This window comes from Heterodontus francisci, chromosome 8 (genome assembly GCF_036365525.1).
Source record: "Heterodontus francisci isolate sHetFra1 chromosome 8, sHetFra1.hap1, whole genome shotgun sequence".
In the NCBI taxonomy this organism is placed as follows: Eukaryota; Metazoa; Chordata; class Chondrichthyes; order Heterodontiformes; family Heterodontidae; genus Heterodontus; species Heterodontus francisci.
In genome coordinates, this window is record NC_090378.1 from 15,191,891 (window position 1) to 15,214,044 (window position 22,154).

At 47.0% G+C, this 22,154-nt stretch overlaps 1 protein-coding gene across 2 annotated transcripts in view; it reads left to right on the forward strand.

The window, feature by feature from the left end:
* adgrl4 (adhesion G protein-coupled receptor L4) overlaps nucleotides 1–22,154 on the forward strand; it is a 119,365-nt gene that overhangs the window by 41,972 nt on the left and 55,239 nt on the right. For both annotated transcript variants that reach the window (XM_068036342.1, XM_068036343.1), the window contains 4 exons: nucleotides 12,618–12,770; nucleotides 18,181–18,251; nucleotides 20,844–21,023; nucleotides 21,805–21,988. In XM_068036342.1, coding sequence (XP_067892443.1) covers nucleotides 12,618–12,770; nucleotides 18,181–18,251; nucleotides 20,844–21,023; nucleotides 21,805–21,988 — 588 coding nt within the window. The remainder of the gene's footprint in view (nucleotides 1–12,617; nucleotides 12,771–18,180; nucleotides 18,252–20,843; nucleotides 21,024–21,804; nucleotides 21,989–22,154) is intronic.

The following is a 22,154-nucleotide window of genomic DNA, read 5'->3' on the forward strand; positions in this document are numbered from 1 at the left end:
CCCTCTGCTCACATTGAGGCGATCCCAGGGACCCTATAATAACATCAACACATTCCTGGGGACCCCCGCTGACAATGATTCTCCCAGCGAGCCCTGACTAACACAGACACACTCCCAGAGACCCCTGACTGATACAGACAGACTCCTAGAGACCCCTGACTAATACAGACACACTCCCAGAGACCCCTGACTAATACAGACACACTCCCAGAGACCCCTGACTGATACAGACAGACTCCCAGAGACCCCTGACTAATACAGACACACTCCCAGAGACCCCTGACTAATACAGACAGCCTCCTAGAGACCTCTGACTAATACAGACACACACCCAGAGACCCCTGACTAATACAGACAGACTCCCAGAGACCCCTGACTAATACAGACACACACCCAGAGACCCCTGACTGATACAGACAGACTCCTAGAGACCCCTGACTAATACAGACACACTCCCAGAGACCCCTGACTAATACAGACAGACTCCTAGAGACCCCTGACTAATACAGACACACTCCCAGAGACCCCTGACTAATACAGACAGACTCCCAGAGACCCCTGACTGATACAGACACACTCCCAGAGACCCCTGACTAATACAGACAGACTCCCAGAGACCCCTGACTAATACAGACAGCCTCCTAGAGACCCCTGACTAATACAGACACACTCCGAGAGACCCTTGACTAATACAGACAGACTCCCTGAGACCCCTGACTAATACAGACACACTCCCAGAGACCTCTAACTAATACAGACTCCCAGAGACCCCTGACTAATACAGATAGACTCTCAGAGACCCCTGACTAATATAGACTCCCAGAGACCACTGACTAATACAGACAGACTCCCAGAGACCCCTGACTAATACGGACACACTCCCAGAGACCACTGACTAATACAGACAGACTCCCAGAGACCCCTGACTAATACAGACACACTCCCAGAGACCCCTGACTAATACAGACACACTCCCAGAGACCCCTGACTGATACAGACACACTCCCAGAGACCCCTGACTAATACAGACAGACTCCCAGAGACCCCTGACTAATACAGACAGCCTCCTAGAGACCCCTGACTAATACAGACACACTCCGAGAGACCCTTGACTAATACAGACAGACTCCCTGAGACCCCTGACTAATACAGACACACTCCCAGAGACCTCTAACTAATACAGACTCCCAGAGACCCCTGACTAATACAGACAGCCTCCTAGAGACCCCTGACTAATACAGACACACTCCCAGAGACCTCTAACTAATACAGACTCCCAGAGACCCCTGACTAATACAGATAGACTCTCAGAGACCCCTGACTAATATAGACTCCCAGAGACCACTGACTAATACAGACAGACTCCCAGAGACCCCTGACTAATACAGACACACTCCCAGAGACCACTGACTAATACAGACACACTCCCAGAGACCCCTGACTAATAAAGACAGACTCCCAGAGACCCCTAACTATTACACACATACTCTGAGACTTCTGACTAATACAGCAAAGGCTATGGACCCTGAAAACATCCTGGCTATAGTACTGAAGACTTGTGCTCCAGAACTAGCCTGAGCCAAGCTGTTCCTGTACAGCTACAACACTGGCAATTGCCTGACTACATGAAAAGTTGCCCAGGTATGTCCTGTCCACAAAAAGCAGGACAAATCCAATCCAGCTAATTGGTCTACTCTTGATCATCAGCAAACTGATGAAAGGTGTCATTAACACTGCTTTCAAGCGGCACTTACACACAAGTAACTTGCTCACCGTTGTTCAGTTTGGGTTCCACTAGGGGCACATGGCTCCAGACCTCATTACAGCCTTTGACTGAGTGTAACATCAAGGAACCCTAGTAAAATTGAAGTCAAGGGAATGAGGGGGAAACATTCCACTGGTTGGAATCATACCGAGCACAAAAGAACATGGTTGTGGTTAGTCGAGGCCAATCATTTCACTCCCAGTACATCGCTGCAAGAGTTCCTCAGGGTAGGGTCCTAGGCCCAACCATCTTCAGCTGCTTTATCTTTACCTTCCCTCCATCACAAGATCAGAAATAGGGATGTTTGCTGCTGATTGCACTGTGTTCTGTACCATTCATGACTCCTCAGATACGGAAGCAGTCCATGCCTGCATGCACCAAGACTTGGGCAGCATTCATGCTTGGGCTGATAAGTGGCAAGTAACATTCACGTCACACAAGTGCCAAGCAATGACCATCTCAAACAAAGAGAATTGTACATTCACTGGCATTACCATTGCTGAATCCCCAACCAACAATAAAAGCAAAATACTGCGGATGCTGGAAATCTGAAATAAAAACAAGAAATGCTGGAAATACTCAGCAGATCTGGTAGCATCTGTGGAGCGAGAAGCAGAGTTAACGTTTCAGGCCAGTGACCCTTCTTCAGAACTAGCAAATGTTAGAAATGTAAAAGGTTATAAGCAAGTAAAGTGGGGGTGGGGCAAGAGATAACAAAGGAGAAGGTGTAAATAGGACAAGGTCACAGAATAGCTGACCAGAAGGTCGTGGAGCAAAGACAAACAATATGTTAATGGTGTGTTGAAAGACAAAGCATTAGTACAGATAGGGTGTTAATGGACTGAAAATTGAACAGCCGCAAGTACAAACATGAAAAAAACAGTGGGTAGGCAAATGGAACAAACTAAGATGAAATAAAATAAAATAAACACAAAAAAATATATTTAAAAAAGGATAAAGAAAAACTAACTAAAAATAAAAGTAAAATGGGGGGGCCCGTCATGCTCTGAAATTATTGAACTTAATTTTCCGTCCGGCAGGCTGTAGTGTGCCTAATTGGTAAATGAGATGCTGTTCCTCGAGCTTGCGTTGATGTTCGCTGGAACACTGCAGCAATCCCAGGACAGAGATGTGAGCATGAGAGCAGTGGGGAGTGTTGAAATGGCCAGCAACCGGAAGCTCGGGGTCCTGCATGCGGACTGAGCGGAGGTGTTCTGCAAAGCGGTCATCCTGTCTACGTTTGGTCTCTCCAGGACCAGGGTGTCACGGAGGGAACAATCCCTTCAGAATGCTGACAGGGGAAGGGAGGGGAAGATGCATTTGGTAGTGGCATCACGCCAGAGGTGGCGAAAATGGCGGAGGATGATCCTTTGGATATGGTGGCTGATGGGTGGAAAGTGAGGACAAGGGGAACTCTGTCGCAGTTCCAGGAGGGAAGGGAAGGGGTGAGGGTAGAGGTGCGGGAAATGGGCTGGACACGGTTGAGGGCCCTGTCAACCACAGTGGGGGGAGAATCCTCAGGTGTGGGAAAAGGAAGACATATCAGAAGCGCTGTCATGGAAGGTAGCATTATCAGAGCAGATGCGTCAGAGACGGAGAAACTGGGAGAATGGAATGGAGTCGTTACAGGAGGTAGGGTGTGAAGAAGTGTAGTCGAGGTAGCTGTGGGAGTCGGTGGGCTTATAATGGATATTAGTAGACAGCCTATCACCAGAGATGGAGATAAAGAAGTCGAGGAAGGGAAGAGAAGTGTCGGAGATGGACCGTGTAAAGGTGACAGAAGGGTGGAAATTAGAAGCAAAGTTGATAAAGTTTTCCAGTTCGGGGCGGGAGCAGGAAACGGCACCGATATAGTCGTCAATGTACCGGAAAAAGAGTTGGGGGAGGGGGCCTGAGTAGGACTGGAACAAGGAATGTTCGACATATCCCACAAAAAGACACCCATGCAGGTACCCATTGCAACACCTTTTACGTGAAGGAAGTGAGTGGAGTTGAAGGAGAAGTTGTTCAATGTGAGAACAAGTTCAGCCAGGCGGAGGAGGGTAGTGGATGGGGACTGATTGGGCCACTGTTCAAGGAAGAAGCGGAGAGTTCTCAAACCGTCTGGGTGGGGGATGGAGGTGTAGAGAGATTGGACGTCCATAGTGAAGAGAAGGCGGTTGGGGCCAGGAAACTGGAAATTGTCAAAATGACGTAGGGTGTCAGAAGAGTCATGGATGTATGTGGGAAGAGACTGGACCAGCGGAGAAAAGATAGAGTCAAGATAGGAAGAAATAAGTTCAGTGGGGCAGGAGCAGGCTGACACAATGGGTCTGCTGGGACAGTCCTGTTCGTGGATTTTGGGAAGGAGGTAGAAGCGACCTGTCCGGGGTTGTGGGACTATGAGGTTGGAAGCTGTAGAGGGAAGATCTCCAGAGGAGATGAGGTCAGTGACAGTCTTGTGGATAGTAGCTTGATGTTCGGTGGTGGGGTCATGGTCCAGGGGGAGGTAGGAAGAAGTGTCTGAGAGTTGGCACTGAGCCTCTGCAAGGTAGAGGTCAGTACGGCATACAGCAACAGCACCACCCTTGTCTGCAGGTTTGATGGCCATGCCAGGGTTAGACCTGAGAGAACGGAGTGCCTCAAGTTCAGAGGGGGACAGGTTAGAGTGAGTGAGGGGGGCAGAGAAATTGAGATGACCAATGTCACGCCGCAGTTTTCAATGAAAAGATCGAGAGCGGGTAAGAGGCCAGAGGGAAGGGTCCAGGTAGAGGGAGAATGCTGGAGGCGGATGAATGGGTCTGCTGATTGGGGGAAGGACACCTGGTCAAAGAAGTGAGGCTGGAGGTGGAGGCGACGGAAGAAGAGCTCAACGTCATGCCGAGCACGAAATTAATTGAGGTGGGGGCGTAAGGGGATAAAACTGAGATCTTTGCTGAGTACAGAACATTCAGTGTCAGAAAAGGGGAGGTCAGAGGGTATAGTGAATACACGGAAGGGGTCAGATCAGAAGGGGTGGGGTCAGAGGGAAGTGAAGGGGAAGAAGGATCTGGAGGGGCATTAGTCCCCATCAGCTGCTGGAGCTTGCGTTCCTTGACACCCGAAAGGAAGAAAAAAAGTTTTTTGTTAATGCGTCGGATGAGACGAAGGATGAAATGAAACTGCGGAGTAGAACAGCTCTGAGATAAAGTGACAACATTGAGCATTGACCCAAAACTTAACTGGACAAGCTGTATAAATACTGTGGCTACAAGAGAAGGTCAGAGGCTGGGAATTCTGTTGCGCGTAACTCACCTCCTGACTCCCTAAAGCCTGTCCACCATCCATAAGTCACAAGTCAGGAGTGTGATGGAATATTCTCCACTTCCCTGGATGGGTGCAGCTCCAACAACACTCAAGAAGCTCAACACCATCCAGGACAAAGTAACTCACTTGATCAGCACTCTAGGCACCACCTTCAACATTCACTCCACCACCATAATGACAGCAATGAGTACCACATACAAGATGTACTTGCTAAGGCTCCTTAGACAGCACCTTTCAAACCCATGACCCCTACCACTTAGAAGGACAAGGGCAGCAGATATGTGGGAACACCTCCATCTGAAAGTTCCCCTCCAAGCCACACACCATCCTGACTTGGAATTGTATCACTGTAGTTGGGCCAAAATCCTGGAACTTCCTTCCTAACAGCACTGTGAGTGTACCTACATCACATGCACTGCAGTGGTTCAAGAAAGTAACTCACCACCACCTTCTCAAGGGCAATTAAATTAGGGATGGGGAGCAAATGCCTGCCAAGCCAGTGATGCCCACATCCAAGGAATGAATAAAAAAAGATACTCCCAGAGACCCTTGACTAATACAGACACACTCCCAGAGATCCCTGACTAATACAGACTCACTCCAAGAAACCTCTGACTAATACAGACACACTCCCAGAAACCCCTGACTAATACAGACACACTCCCAGAAACCCCTGACTAATACAGACTCACTCCAAGAGACCTCTGACTAATACAGACTCACTCTCAGAGACCTCTGACTAATGGAGACACACTCCCAGAGACCCTTGACGAATACAGACACACTACCAAAAACCCCTGACTAATAGAGACACACTCCAAGAGAACTCTGATTAATACAGACTCACTCTCAGAGACCTCTGACTAATAGAGACACACTCCCAGAGACCCCGGACTCATACAAACACACTCCCAGAGACCTCTGACTAATACAGACTCACTCCCAGAGATCCCGGACTCATACAAACACACTCCCAGAGACCTCTGACTAATAGAGACACACTCCCAGAGACCCCGGACTCATACAAACACACTCCCAGAGACCTCTGACTAATAGAGATACACTCCCAGAGACCTCTGACTAATACAGACTCACTCCCAGAGACCCCTGACTAATAGAGACACACTCCCAGAGATCCCGGACTCATACAAACACACTCCCAGAGACCTCTGACTGATACAGACTCACTCCCAGAGACCCATGACTAATACAGACTCACTCCCAGAGACCCATGACTAATACAGACTCACTCCCAGAGATCCCGGACTCATACAAACACACTCCCAGAGACCTCTGACTGATACAGACTCACTCCCAGAGACCCATGACTCATACAAACACACTCCCAGAGATCCCTGACTAATAGAGACACACTCCAAGAAACCTCTGACTAATAGAGACACACTCCCAGAGACCCTTGACTAATACAGACACACTCCCAGAGACCCCTGACTAATACAGACTCACTCCCAGAGACCTCTGATTAATAGAGACACACTCCAAGAAACCTCTGACTAATAGAGACACACTCCAAGAGACCTCTGACTAATAGAGACTCACTCCAAGAAACCTCTGACTAATAGAGACACACTCCAAGAGACCTCTGACTAATAGAGACACACTCCCAGAGACCCCTGACTAATACAGACTCACTCCCAGAGACCTCTGATTAATAGAGACACACTCCAAGAAACCTCTGACTAATAGAGACACACTCCAAGAGACCTCTGACTAATAGAGACACACTCCAAGAGACCTCTGACTAATAGAGACACACTCCCAGAGACCCCTGACTAATACAGACTCACTCCCAGAGACCTCTGATTAATAGAGACACACTCCAAGAAACCTCTGACTAATAGAGACACACTCCAAGAGACCTCTGACTAATAGAGACACACTCCAAGAGACCTCTGACTAATAGAGACACACTCCCAGAGACCCCTGACTAATACAGACTCACTCCCAGAGACCTCTGATTAATAGAGACACACTCCAAGAAACCTCTGACTAATAGAGACACACTCCAAGAAACCTCTGACTAATAGAGACACACTCCAAGAAACCTCTGACTAATAGAGACACACTCCAAGAAACCCCTGACTAATACAGACTCACTCCCAGAGACCTCTGATTAATAGAGACACACTCCAAGAAACCTCTGACTAATAGAGACACTCTCCAAGAAACCTCTGACTAATAGAGACACACTCCCAGAGACCCCTGACTAATACAGACTCACTCCCAGAGACCTCTGATTAATAGAGACACACTCCAAGAAACCTCTGACTAATAGAGACACACTCCAAGAAACCTCTGACTAATAGAGACACACTCCAAGAGACCCCTGACTAATACAGACTCACTCCCAGAGACCTCTGATTAATAGAGACACACTCCAAGAAACCTCTGACTAATAGAGACACACTCCCAGACACCCCTGACTAATAGAGACACACTCCAAGAAACCTCTGACTAATAGAGACACACTCCAAGAGACCCCTGACTAATACAGACTCACTCCCAGAGACCTCTGATTAATAGAGACACACTCCAAGAAACCTCTGACTAATAGAGACACACTCCAAGAGACCTCTGACTAATAGAGACACACTCCAAGAAACCTCTGACTAATAGAGACACACTCCCAGAGACCCCTGACTAATACAGACTCACTCCCAGACACCCCTGACTAATAGAGACACACTCCAAGAGACCTCTGACTAATACAGACTCACTCCCAGAGACCCCTGACTAATACAGACTCACTCCCAGACACCCCTGACTAATAGAGACACACTCCAAGAGACCTCTGACTAATACAGACTCACTCCCAGAGACCCCTGACTAATACAGACTCACTCCCAGAGACCTCTGACTAATACAGACACACTCCCAGAGACCCTTGACTAATACAGACTCACTCCCAGAGACCTCTGACTAATACAGACACACTCCCAGAGCCCCCTGACTAATACAGACTCACTCCCAGAGACCTCTGACTAATACAGACACACTCCCAGAGACCCTTGACTAATACAGACTCACTCCCAGAGACCCCTGACTAATACAGACTCACTCCCAGAGACCCCTGACTCATACAAACACACTCCCAGAGACCCTTGATTAATACAGACTCACTCCCAGAGACCCCTGACTAATACAGACTCACTCCCAGAAACCCCTGACTAATACAGACTCACTCCCAGAGACCTCTGACTGATACAGACTCACTCCCAGAGACCTCTGACTGATACAGACTCACTCCCAGAGACCTCTGACTCATACAGACACACTCCCAGAGACCCTTGACTAATACAGACACACTCCCAGAGACCCTTGACTAATACAGACTCACTCCCAGAGACCCCTGACTAATACAGACTCACTCCCAGAGACCTCTGACTGATACAGACTCACTCCCAGAGACCTCTGACTAATACAGACACACTCCCAGAGACCCTTGACTAATACAGACTCACTCTCAGAGACCTCTGACTGATACAGACTCACTCCCAGAGACCTCTGACTCATACAGACACACTCCCAGAGACCCTTGACTAATACAGACTCACTCTCAGAGACCTCTGACTGATACAGACTCACTCCCAGAGACCTCTGACTCATACAGACACACTCCCAGAGACCCTTGACTAATACAGACACACTCCCAGAGACCCTTGATTAATACAGACTCACTCCCAGAGACCCCTGACTAATACAGACTCACTCCCAGAAACCCCTGACTAATACAGACTCACTCCCAGAGACCTCTGACTAATACAGACTCACTCCCAGAGACCCCTGACTCATACAAACACACTCCCAGAGACCCTTGACTAATACAGACACACTCCCAGAGACCCTTGATTAATACAGACTCACTCCCAGAGACCCCTGACTAATACAGACTCACTCCCAGAAACCCCTGACTAATACAGACTCACTCCCAGAGACCTCTGACTGATACAGACTCACTCCCAGAGACCTCTGACTCATACAGACACACTCCCAGAGACCCTTGACTAATACAGACTCACTCTCAGAGCCCTCTGACTAATAGAGACACACTCCAAGAGACCTCTGACTAATACAGACTCACTCTCAGAGCCCTCTGACTAATAGAGATACACTCCCAGAGACCCCTGACTAATACAGACTCACTCCCAGAGACCTCTGACTGATACAGACTCACTCCCAGAGACCTCTGACTGATACAGACTCACTCCCAGAGACCTCTGACTAATACAGACTCACTCCCAGAGACCTCTGACTGATACAGACTCACTCCCAGAGACCCCTGACTAATACAGACTCACTCCCAGAGACCTCTGACTCATACAGACTCACTCCCAGAGACCCCTGACTAATACAGACTCACTCCCAGAGACCCCTGACTAATACAGACTCACTCCCAGAGACCCCTGACTAATACAGACTCACTCCCAGAGACCCCTGACTAATACAGACTCACTCCCAGAGACCCCTGACTCATACAGACTCACTCCCAGAGACCCCTGACTAATACAGACTCACTCCCAGAGACCTCTGACTAATAGAGACACACTCCAAGAGACCTCTGACGAATACAGACTCACTCTCAGAGACCTCTGACTAATAGAGACACACTCCAAGAGACCTCTGACGAATACAGACTCACTCTCAGAGACCTCTGACTATTAGAGATACACTCCCAGAGACCTCTGACTCATAAGGACACTCCCCCCAGAGATCCCTGACTAACACTCATTTAATGGCAAATTCTGCAATCCCACTTTCCCAAAGAAATGGTTGGTGACCCAGAAGGAAAAAGGTCTATCATTGTGGAAAGCAATTTTATTAGTCTTCAGCAACAGAAATAGTGGGCTTGATTTTTAGGTCCCATCGGGGACAGGAGCGGAGTCAGGCAGCTGCTAGAAAATGTGCCACTGGCCTGTTTCCCGGTTCTCCAGCTCCCATCCTGCCTCTGGATCATTTTTACAGAGGTGAGAATGGTGGGAGAGGGCAAGGCCACCTACATCCAGCGGTTAGCCGATTAAAGTAATTCATGCCATTTAAGCCTAATTAAAGGAGGCCAACAGGCAGTGGGGGCCAGTTTAACTGCTTGGAGATGGCCTCCCAGCAGCAGACCAGTAGACCAGTGCTCCAGGCAGGCGTGGAGACCACCCTGTCTCTCTGGGTGCAGAGGCAACCACAGGACGCCCTGTAGAGGGGCTGTTCCCCCCCCCCCCACCTCACCCCACCCCCACACCCCCACAGTGGTGGCCTGACTGCATGATCCATTTTTTAATTTAAGCTTAAAAAACTTGGAGACGGGGGCCTCCATTTTGAAGCGCCTACTTCCTTACTTACCCTCCATTGCAGCCTGTTTCTCCTTTCAAGCCTCTGATTGGCCCTCCAGCTTTGAGAGCCCACTTACCATCCTTAATTGGATGGCAAGCCTGTCCCCCGGCCATTAATTGGTCACCCCGTGAAAATCGAGGCCTGTGACTGTTTCCCCCTCCAGGGCCCTGTTCAGGATCCAGAAATAGTCGCGAACTCCATTTCCCCCTCCCCCGAAGGAAAAATCCTGCTCAATAAGTCAACAACTGCAAGAATGAAATATTGAAGTTATAATTCTGCCAGTGCTGTTCTCGCAGCCTCAGACAGCCAGAACTTTGAGCACCACCTGGAATCCCTGAGTTGAACCCCCCAGCTGGTTTGAAAGGCTTTGAAAAAAAAGAACTTGCATTTGCATAGCGTCAGGATGTCCCAACATAGTTTGCAGCCAATGAAGTACTTTTTGAAGGGTAGTTGCTGTAGGAATGTCAGAAACACAGCAACCAGTTTGCACACAGCAATGACCAGGCAATCCATTTTTGGTGATCTTGGCTAACGGATAAATACTGGCCAGGTCACTAAGGAGAACTCTAATACAAAAGAAAAATACTGCAGGCACTGGCAATTTGAAATAAAAATAGAAAGTGTTGGGAACTACTCAGCAGGTCTCTCAGTATCTGTGGAGAGGGACACAGAGTTAACAGCCAGGATTTTCAATCACCCATGGGGGAGAGAATGGGAGCAGGCATATTTTGAAAATAGCGCTCCCTTATGGCATGTCAGTGTCCCGACACCTCCAGGTTGCACTGGTATTTTCAAAGCCGGGGTTGGGGTGGGGGTGGGGGGCCCTGCTCACCTTCAATGAACGGCCCGTTGAGCTCCTTGAGGAGTTTGTTAATGGGCCTGGGAGAGCCAGAAGGCGATTTTCAATTCACAAATCGCCAAACCCGAACAGTCTGGTGCACATTAGAGCACAGCTGTCGGGTTCAATGCCGGGAGCAATTGTGAGGAAATATTTTTGCCACGAGGGTTTTTTGTGTGAGTTTGGGCACAGTACCTTTTAGTTGGCAGTTTGGCCACTTCTCTGCTCAGTGACGCTGCTGGCCCTCCAATATCCTGCTTCCACCCTTCTGCAAGGCAACACAGGCCCCGTCATGGCTTTGGTGATCATGCTCAGCAGGCAGCTCCTGCGTTCTGGCAGAGCTTGGCACCACATGAGGTCACGGGGTCAGGACCCAAGAAATTATTCGGGCATTGGGCTCCCAACGCCGGATTGAAAATCCAGCTCAACGGTCCAGGCCAATGACATATGGTCAGAACAAAAATATATTCTGATAAAAGTTCATTGGCCTGAAACGTTAACTCTGCTTCTCTCTCCGCAGGTGATGCCAGACCTGCTGAGCATTTCCAACACTTTTTGTTGTTATTATCAAGGAAAACTCCCCTACTCTTCTTTGAACTATTGCTGTGGGATCTTTTAAGTCCACCTGAAGGGGCTGAGAGGGGCCTTGGTTTAACATCTCATCCAAAAGAGAGTCTGATAGTGCAGTTCCAGCACCATGATTCTAATAATACAGTCCCAGCACTCTCCCCTCTTAGTCAGACGCTTGTGGGTTCAAGCCCCACCTCAGAGACTTGAGCACAAAAAATCTAGGCTACCCCTCCAGCACAGTCTTTCAGATGAGACGTTAAACCAAAGGCCCGGTCTGTCCTTTCAGATGATCAGAAAAGATACCATGACACTATTTTGAAAAAGAGCAGGGGAGTTATCCCCATGTCCTGGCCAATATTTATCCCTTAATCAACATTAACAAAAACAGATAATCTGGTTTTTATCACATTGTTGCTTGTGGGAGCTTGCTATACACAAATTGGCCGCCAGTTTCCTATATTAGCCCAGTGACAACGTTGTAGTGTTTTGAGATAGTTTTAAAATTGCCATTAAAATTGTGTACACTTGGGGCTGCTGTAGGACACATATGCTAGCAAAGGGAAAGTGAAAGTAAAACAGAGTAAAGAAGACTCCATTATGTTCAACAGCCTGCAGTCTCTGACTCATATATTTTATACCAAACCCGGCTAAACCTCCCTCCTGTCTCGAGAACATCACATGCACTTTCCAAAGTGCTTCATTGGCTGTAAAGCTCTTTGGGATGTCCTGAAGTTGTTAAATTTGCTATATAAATGTAAGGATCCACAGTTCAAATCTTCTTGATGGCTTTAATGACAGGTAACTTTTCTATTACAGATGATGATGAGTGTCAGAATGCAACATTGACATGTGGGCAGAATGCAACTTGCACCAACACATTTGGGAGTTATTACTGCACGTGTGTTGAAGGTTACGAGTCATCAGAACAAAAGAAGGAATTTACACCAAATGATGGCACCACCTGCCAAGGTATGAACAGCTACTTCCCGAACATACAGATTGCATTTGAATTCGAAAGCACTACTTCACAGAAACTGTCAATTTAGGAAATTGTGCCAATTTCTATAGAATGACTTAGAATTTGCAGCACCTTCCATCTAACAGGTCTATACTGGTATTTATGCTCCACTTGAGCCTCCTCCCACCTTACTACATCTCAACCCTATGGGCATACCCTCTTATTCCTTTCTCCCGCATGCGTTTATTGAGCTTCCCCTCTGCATCTATGCTATTCGCCTTAACGAATTCATGAGGTAGCGAGTTCCATATTCTAACCACTCTCTGGTAAGGGTGTTTCTCCTGGATTCCTTATTGGATTTATCAATCAGTGTTTTATACTTACGACCCCTCGTTTTGGCTGGAACCATCTTCTCTACCTCCACACTATTAAACCCCATCATAATTTTAAAGACCTTTATCAGCTCTTCAGTTTTCTGAAGAAAAGAGCTCCAGGCTGTTCAGCCTTTTAACTGTGGATCCTTCATCAGCACTGGAATAGCACAGAGGAAGGGCTTCCATGAGACTGACCAAAAATAGAGGGAAGGGGAGAAAGAGCAACGGGTGATGTTGAGAGTGTAGACATTCTGATGTCACGTATAAAAAGGCAGCTAATGGGTTTAATCACAGTCTGGTTAAAGGTTGCCAAACACATTGACTGCCATTTTGTAATCGTAGTTAGCATATCTGTACACTTGACTTTCCCTTTTCTGACTCAGTCACCCCTATGAAGGGACTCTCCCCTTCGCCTGTTGCCAGTACCAATGAGATGGGAACACTTTCACCAAACGAACTGCAGCGGTTCAAGAACACGGCTCACCACCACTTTCTGAAGGGCAACTAAAGATGGGTAGTAAATGCTGCCCTTATTAGCGACGTCCGCAGCCCAAGAATGAATTGGCAAAATATAATCTCTCACCTGTAGTTGAGAAGGTTGCGAGTTCAAGCCTAAGAAAAAGTGATTCCACTGACAGGAGGCTCAGTAACACAGAAGACACAGAATTAAGATAATTGGCCAATGAATCAGAGAGGAAGACAAGGGTAGTGTGTTTTTACACTGTGAGTTGTTGTGATGTGGAATGCACCACCTGAAAGGGTGGTGGAAGCAGATTTAACAGTAACTTTCAAAAAGGAATTGGATATATACTTGAAAAGGAATACATTTGCAGGGCTATGGGGAAAGACAGGTGAGTGGGATTAATTGGATAACTCTTTCAAAAATCCAGCACAGACACGATGGGCCAAATGGTTGTGCAGTATGATTCTACATGGTTTGAGCTCACAGCCTAGATTTTACACTCTGGTGTTCGGAGTCACTCGGCTGCCAGAGGGGTTTTGTGGGTGAGATGTTAACCTGACTTTGTAGTTCAGGTGAAGATTAAAGATTCCCTTGGCACTATTCAAAGAGCAATACAGAGTTTCTCCTGGTGTTTTGGGCGGTGCCACCAAAGGGCAGGTTGAGTGGCCATTCACACCACTGTTGTTTCTGTGGGGAGGGTGTGCAGCTGCCTCTTACCTACATTTCAGCAATAAACATTTTCCGTCATAAATCACAGACCACAAAAGGTTAAGTTATGTGAATTATTCAGAAAAGTAATAGAAATGTGGAGCTCTCTCAACTTCAAAAGGTTATGGCTGCTGGAGGGGTAGGTGAGGGGCTATTGGAGTTTTCAAGACTGAAATTGATGGGGTTTTCTTTTGGAGGGTAAAGGTGCCACAGGATATGATCCAAGGCAGGTAAATGGAGTTGAGATACAGATCAGCCCTGATCCAATTAAATGGCGGGATAGTCCTGAGGGGCTGAGTGGCCGCCTATTGTTCTAATGGTACTATATTACCATCTCTAAAGAATCTCACACCATTTCATACTCACAATGGGCTTGAGGTTACACATGCTCCCCAGTGCTGTGCCCACATAAAGGATGAAATGAGTCTTTAGCGATAGTGTGGACGGACGGTAGTTTTGTGACAACAATGCAAGAAAAACAGGCGGAGTGTAAAACGAGCTGCCAATTCGCTATTGCCCGTTGAATGATGGAGCAGGCACAAGGGGCTGAATGGCCTACTCCTGCTCCTCGATTGCACTTAGCCTTGTTGCCACAACCAGTGTTTAGCTTTCCAATATATGTCAGATCAAAACGTGGAGACTCTTCTTTGCCACCCTCCATTATACATCAAGGGAGACGAGGGAAGGGGATGAGAGTCTCCTCCTGTATGATAGATAACAGCGGTTCCATTGCACATGAATGCTTGTGAAACCTGTTTTTAGAAATATGCAGCAAATAATTGATTTCTGCTGTTTGGGAGGTGGTAGAAAGTGAGTTAGATATGATAAAATCTTAGCCATGGTTTCAAAAAAAAAAGGAATGTTGTTTGCTGTACACTGTATGAATTTTATAGACATTGATGAATGTAGTGGAGATTCTGCTAGGGGCTGTAGTGCCCATGCTCACTGCCAGAACACAATTGGAAGATTTTATTGCTCCTGTATTAGTGGATTTCAAATATCTTCAGGGGTTTCGACTTTCAAACTGGAGCCCAATTCCACCCACATCATCTGTGAAGGTCTGTTATTACAGTGCTTGAAAAAAATAATCTTTAGACTTTAAAAAAAATTAATCTCGAATCTGTATGAACTTGTTATCAAACTTTTCAGAGCTAATTTAGCACACTTGTTTCAGAGTCAGTAAGGGAGGGAGAGGAGGACAGGGAGGGGAGGAGGGTCAGCAGGGGCAGCAGAAAGAGGGAGGGGAGGGGAAGAGGGGAGAAGGAGGAGAGGAGAAAGGAAGGAAGGATGGAGGAGGGGGAGAGGAGGGGAGGGGGCGATGCAGGGGAAGAGAGGAGAGGGGATGATGGAGAGAAGGGGGAGAGGAGGGGAGGAAAAGGGAGGGGAAAAGAAGGGGGAAGGAGAGAAGGAGCAAAGGTGAGGTTAAGTGAGGAGGAACAAGGTGAGGGGAGCAGAGGATATGGGTGAAGAGGTGTGGGCAGCGGAGGGGGGTTTGAGACGCATCCCCAAGAATTGACGCCAGGATCTAGGCTGGTTCTTCTAGGGGAGTGCCAAATTGTCAGAGATACTGTTCCTTCTGATAAGGTTATTAAACTAAGGTTCTGTGCGGGTATATTTTAAAGATCTATTCGAAGATTGGAGAGTTCACCCAGCGTCCTGGCCTAGTACTTCTCCCTTAGCCAGTACTAGCAGATAACTTGTCCTTCCTCACCTTGGTGCTGCTTACCAGTCACTCCACCACAAAATATTTATTGTAGGTGAAACATTCTGAGAGATGTGATAACCTCATTGGCAAGAAATTCCTTTAGGTCCATTTTCAGGCCTGAAATGACTGCCACGTTGTCTCAACTGGGAGGTCCATGGCCACCCAGAATTGGGCCTCAGACCACATTAATACTATTCAGGGGAGCTGCTGGAACTTGATCCACCTCCACAGGCCAGTCGTCCATTTTAAGAAGATCATGGTTGAAGCCGCTTCCCTCGCCCATGGTAGGTCTGGGTGGGAGTATGATGCATCAGTGGAAGAGGAGGCCGATCAGGTGGGAGGAGTACCTCCTGGCTCCCCAGGAACTTTCTTTTTAAATGTTTTTAAAAAGAAAGTTCACCACTTGTTGGCTGTCGCTGTTTTGGCCACTGAAGGATTCTGAGCGGAACAGGTTCATTCTGGGGGAGAACAGGAACCTCTTCTGCGGCGAGTGGTTGGAATCTGGGGACACTGCCTGAGAGCTCCTGCTTCAGTGTTCACAAGGAGGCATACTATAGGCATTAGGTGCCTCAGTGACATATGTTAGGGACCTCACGCCTATGGCAGCTGTCTGAAAGAGAGTCCCATTTTCCTGCCCTTTCCCCAAATCCCCTTTAAACATTTTCTTTATCCAATCCAAATTGGATGGGCACTTGAATGAAATAAACTGGCAGAGCTACGGGAATCGAGCGGGGGAGTGGGACTGACTGGATTGCTCCACAGAGAACCGGCATGGACTTGATGGGCTGAATGGCCTCCTTCTGTGCCGTAAGTGCCTCTATGACTAATCTTTATTCATTTCCCTTTTAAAAGCTATTGGAGATTCTACTTCCACTGTTGTTTCAGTGTTCCATGTCCTAGCAAACCCTCCATGTAGTATTGGAGTACTGAAGGAGTGCTGCATTGCCTTCCGATTGAGATGTTAAACCAAGACTATCTACCCTCTCAGGTGGAAGTAAAAGATCCCTATTTCTGTACCTGGTCTCTCTTGCGGCACATTTGGAAATGAGACATTAACACGTTGAGGGCTGCAGCTGCCAACCCATTTCCCAAACTGAAACTGAACCTCAAGCAGGTAGTTGGTTGAAATGAAATGAGTAAAGGTGCAACCACACTGCAACTGCAATCTTGTGTGAAACAATTTTGCATTCCAGTGATGCTATACTCAAGGTAATGAGCAGATTATCTGTTTTTGCAATGTTGGTTGAGGGATCTTCCCTTAACAAAGAGATAATGATAATTGACAGAATGATTAGAGAGGAGGTGAGGAGAAATATTTTTACCTAGAATGTGGTGGGGGTCTGGAACTCCCTACCTGAAAGGGAGGAAGAGGCAAAAATGGTCATTGCAGTTAAAAGATACTCAGGTATGCACTTGAACCGTTATATCTACAGGGCTACAGACTAAGAGCTGGAAAGTGAGATTTGGTGGAATAGACACAATGGACTCCTTCTGTGCCATATATTCTCTGCGTTTCAATGGATGAATATTGGTCAGGACACCAGGAGGAACTCACCTGTTCTTCTTCCAGTAGTGCCCTGGGATCTTTACTGCCAACCCCAGAGGGCAGAAGAGGCCTCGGTTTAGTGTCTTAGTCTAAGGGTGACACCTACCAATAGTGTAGCACTCCCTCAGTACTGCACTGAAATGCCATCCATATTTGCTCAAGTCTGGAGTGGAGCTTGAACCCATGACTTTACTGACTCACAGAGCTACCCACCGACCCACAGCTGACACTTGTGAATGAACTGAAATATTGCTTCCCCACTTCTGAGGTGAAACCTTCAATGGATTCCTGTGTTGTCAATCAGTAAATGCAGTTTCCCAGCAAGTTGTATTTCCAGGGGCTGACCGCTGGGCTAAATTGCAACAGAGTGCATTGCTTTAATAGATTAATCATCCACAAAATTCACATCGTAAAAGTTCTAACTTAGTAATCAAACTATTTTCAAGGGCATTAAATGACAGTTGATTTATTAGTTTTATGATAATTATATGTCATGTAATCAGCATTAGTCAAACTGAATGGCAATGACATTGATGGGAGATGTTTAGTCGATAATACAATCTGACTATGTGTTGGACACCTGGTGTTTGAAGCTAATGATTTTATTTCTCTGCTGCAATTTCAGAGATTTCAGAGACGCCCTGCCATTTAAATAACGACTGTCTATCTGGAAGGATTAATGATACCCTGCGTCAGGTAATGCCTCATCTCAAATAAGATAAGAAACCGATGCAAAAAACAAGGTCCTTTACGCTTTATAATAAGATTGTGTGTCAAGCCACCTGAAGTGCAAACCATTGTCACTTTGCAACAAACTCATATTTTAGTAATAAACTGAGATTGAGACAAACATATGTCAACTTTGATAAGACATTTTCAGGGGATTTTTGATAGCTCAGTTCTTTAAAGGCGGGTTTTGCTGAGGTATGTTTTTTTCTTTACTTCATTTTTTGAAATGCAAGGCCAGCATTTATTGTCCATCCCTAATCGCCCTTGAGAAAATGGCGGGAGGCCTTTTTCTTGAGTCGTTGCAGTCAGTCTGGTGAACAATGAAGGAACAACAATATACGTCCAAGTCAGGGTGGCATGTAACTTGGAGGGAGAACCTGGAGATGATGGAGCTTTTTTTTAATCATTCACAGGATGTGGGCATCACTGGCAAGGCCAGCAATTGTTGCCCATCCCTAATTGTCCTTGAGCAGACGGTGATGAGCCACTGCAGATTAAAACTTTTCGTAACTGGTTTGAAATAACTGAGTGGCTTGCTAGGCTATTTCGGAGGGCAGTTAAGGGTCAACCACATTGCTGTGGATCTGAACTCACATGTAGGCCAGACAGGGGAAGGACGGCAGAGTTCTTTCCCTAAAAGTCATTCGTGAACCAATTAGGTTTTTATGACAATCTGGTAGTTTCGTGGTCACAATATTGATCCATCATTTTTTTTAAAATGCATGATTTATTTAATTGAACTCAAACTCCCTAGCTTCTGTTTTGAGATTTGAACTCATGCCTCTTAAAGTAACTAATCCAAGCCAACTGGATTATTAGTCTAGTAGCATAACTACTATGCTACCATACCCATGTAGCCACTGCTCTTGTCCTGCTCGGTGGTGAAGGTTGTGAGTCTGGAAGGCTGTGGAACAAGAAGTTCGATTCCTGATATGCACAGCGTTAACTGATCTGAGTTGAGGGGCTTGGGTGGTGGGGGATAGCATTAAGGGTGCTTTAGTCCTCCTCGGGCTAGGGGGCAATAAAATCACTCCCACCCATATGACTATCCAACAGCCCCCATTGTAAAGAACGGATGTTAGGTGTCTGGCTCGGTTGTGAGGCTCACTGCAGTTGAATAGCATGCCCAAAATAACTCCAGCTTCACACATGTAGAATAGCCACTGGGCCAGGCCCAACCTGCCACCAATGGAACCAACAGCACCTCCTAGAGTGTGGGGGTGAAAAACAGAGGAAAAGAAGAAATGTTTCAGGTGCACTGAACAAAATAACTTGTAGAGAAGTGATAGATTCCTGGGGTTTGCAGCTCTGATTTGGAACAATAACTGACTTATGAAAAATATATGAGCAAGGTGTGCTGGTGGAATTATTTCTCTCTCTCTGGGTTGAAATCTCTGTACATTATGGGCTGAATTGGTGGCGGGTTTCCAACACGGAGGTGCCGCCGCAGAGTCCCGTCGATATTAGGCGCGGGGGCTAATTTAAATGGAGGGGGGCGGAGCGTCCGGCCCCGATGATGTAGAGGGGGCAGCTGCCACGTCCCCAGCAAGGCCCCAGCGCCATATTTAAAGGGCTTCAAGCCCTTCAGGACATATTTAAATATTTAAAGGTGCCGGTGAGCTTAAAAACATTAATAAATGTTTAATGTAACATTGAATCCCCTATCTTACCCACCCACTGAGTCCTAAACACATAACTTGACCTATCCCCCAAAAATGCACTTTTTGAAATTCTGAACTTTCCCCCACCCCCCACCCCGAAATTCAGTATCTTTGACCCTCAAACCCCTTCCCACCATCCCCTACAACCAACAGGAATAGTTTTCCCCACTCCCCCCCCCCATCTCCTGCCCTGATAATTTTATTTCTCCCCCCGCCCCCACCAGTGTCTCGCCTCGGAACTCCAGCAGCCGATTGGCTGTAAAATCAGCGTGGGATGGCCGGCAGCGGAAGGTAAGTTCATTTGCATGTTAATGTAGCGAATTTCAATATTTTAATGAAGGCCCCGCTGCCGCACTGAGGCCTTGCCGCCAGCACTGCTAATATCCGGTGGGGCCTTCTGGGTGTCGTGGGTCATGGTGGGCCACGCCCTCTAGCACTTTACGGGCCTGCCTGCCACAACCCACGGCGTCGAAGGGCTGGTAAAATACAGCCCTATATTTCTATTCATTTATGTGTTGTGAGCGTTGCTGGCAATTTATTGCCCATCCTTAATTTCCCTTGAGAAGGTGGTGATGACCTTCCTTCTTGAACCACTGCAGTCTTTGGGGTGTAGGTACACCCACAGTGCTGTTAGGAAGGGAGTTCCAGGATTTTGACCCAGCGACAGTGAAGGGACGGGGATATAGTTCCATGACAGGATGGTGTGTGACTTGGAGGGGAACTTTCAGGTGGTGGTGTTCCCATGCTGCCCTTGACCTTCTAGGTGGTAGAGGTCACGGGTTTGGGAGACGCTGTACATTTTTTCACGGTGACGCAGTTCAGATGCGGTAGTTGAGGCATATTGTGGACATTGCATTAATTCCAAAGACACTCATCTGGGTTTGGTGTTTTTTGACAGCTTAGCAACATAAAAGAACCGCGGATTGTCCTGGAGGAAATAGCCCGAAATACAACTGGAGCCCTATCAGCCACTGATGTGCTTTTATACATTGAAGTTCTCTCGCGATCAATCCCATCACTAAGTACAATCAATGAGACTATATCTGATAGAAGAGAAATCACCAATGTCACTATGAATGTAGGTTATTCGCAATGGACATTTCTTTTTGTTTTATCATATGATGAACTTTTGAAGTCTTTGGTGTGGATTTTCAGAGGGCCACAGGGTTGGGACCTGGTGCGGATGTGATTTGAAAATTGCGGTCCTGGAGGTCATCTCCGGAAGCTGACGCCTCCGGGACAGCTGCAATTTTCAATGTGTGGGTGGGGATGGGGAAAGGATCGAGGAAGCTGCTCGCCTCCAATTAAAGGGCCATTAAGATCCTTTAGGAGTCGTTAAGGGGCTGAAGGTGTCTGCATTGCAATGTTCAGTGGCGAACCTGTACGGTGCACAATTGTGCACGGCTGTAAAGTTTACAGCGGACGGGGGCAAACATTATTGCTGCACAATGAAATATTTTGGGATCACGGGAATCTTGCGCTGGGCCAAGCACAGAACATTTTCTTTTTATTCTGGAAGTGCTGTCTATTCCGCTGGCCCTCCACGGAGCTGCCTGCTGCAAGGCAGCGACAGGCCCCATCATGACTGCCGCCTGCCTTTGCTGCTCGCACTCTGCAAGCAGCTCCCGCCTCCTGAAGATGCTTGGCGTCACTAATTGGACGCCAATCTCACCTTTCTGCCCAATTAGGGCATGAACATTTAGAGATCGTATGGCATTAGTAACACAGCTCAGTTGCAGGATCGGAACCTGGAAATTATCCAGGCATTTTTATCCGACCCTGTTTTGAAAATGCAGCCCTTTATATCCTGTGTTGAAAATCCAACTAACTGTTTCTATTCATATGCAAACGAAATCTAGGCACTGGTTAAGACAGTGAACAATCTTTTAAAACCAAATGAAATAGCTGTGTGGAACGAAATCGCAGAAGATGAGAGAAGAAAGAGTGCCACAAAGCTGCTGCACACCATGGAGACATCAGCACTCAGCATCTCACATCACCTGAGAAGGACGACAGAACTGGAGTTTAAGGAGAGTGATATTGGTGAGTTGAGAGCAAAGCAGTGCTGCCGTTTAGTCTATACATCCAACTGCTCCCCATGGGGTCGTTAAGAGTTTAAGTAAATTTGTGCAGCTCTTTTCTAAACATTTAATCCTCGTGTATCTTCAAAGAATGCTTCAAATCTGCTGGGTTTTTTTTAGGACAATAT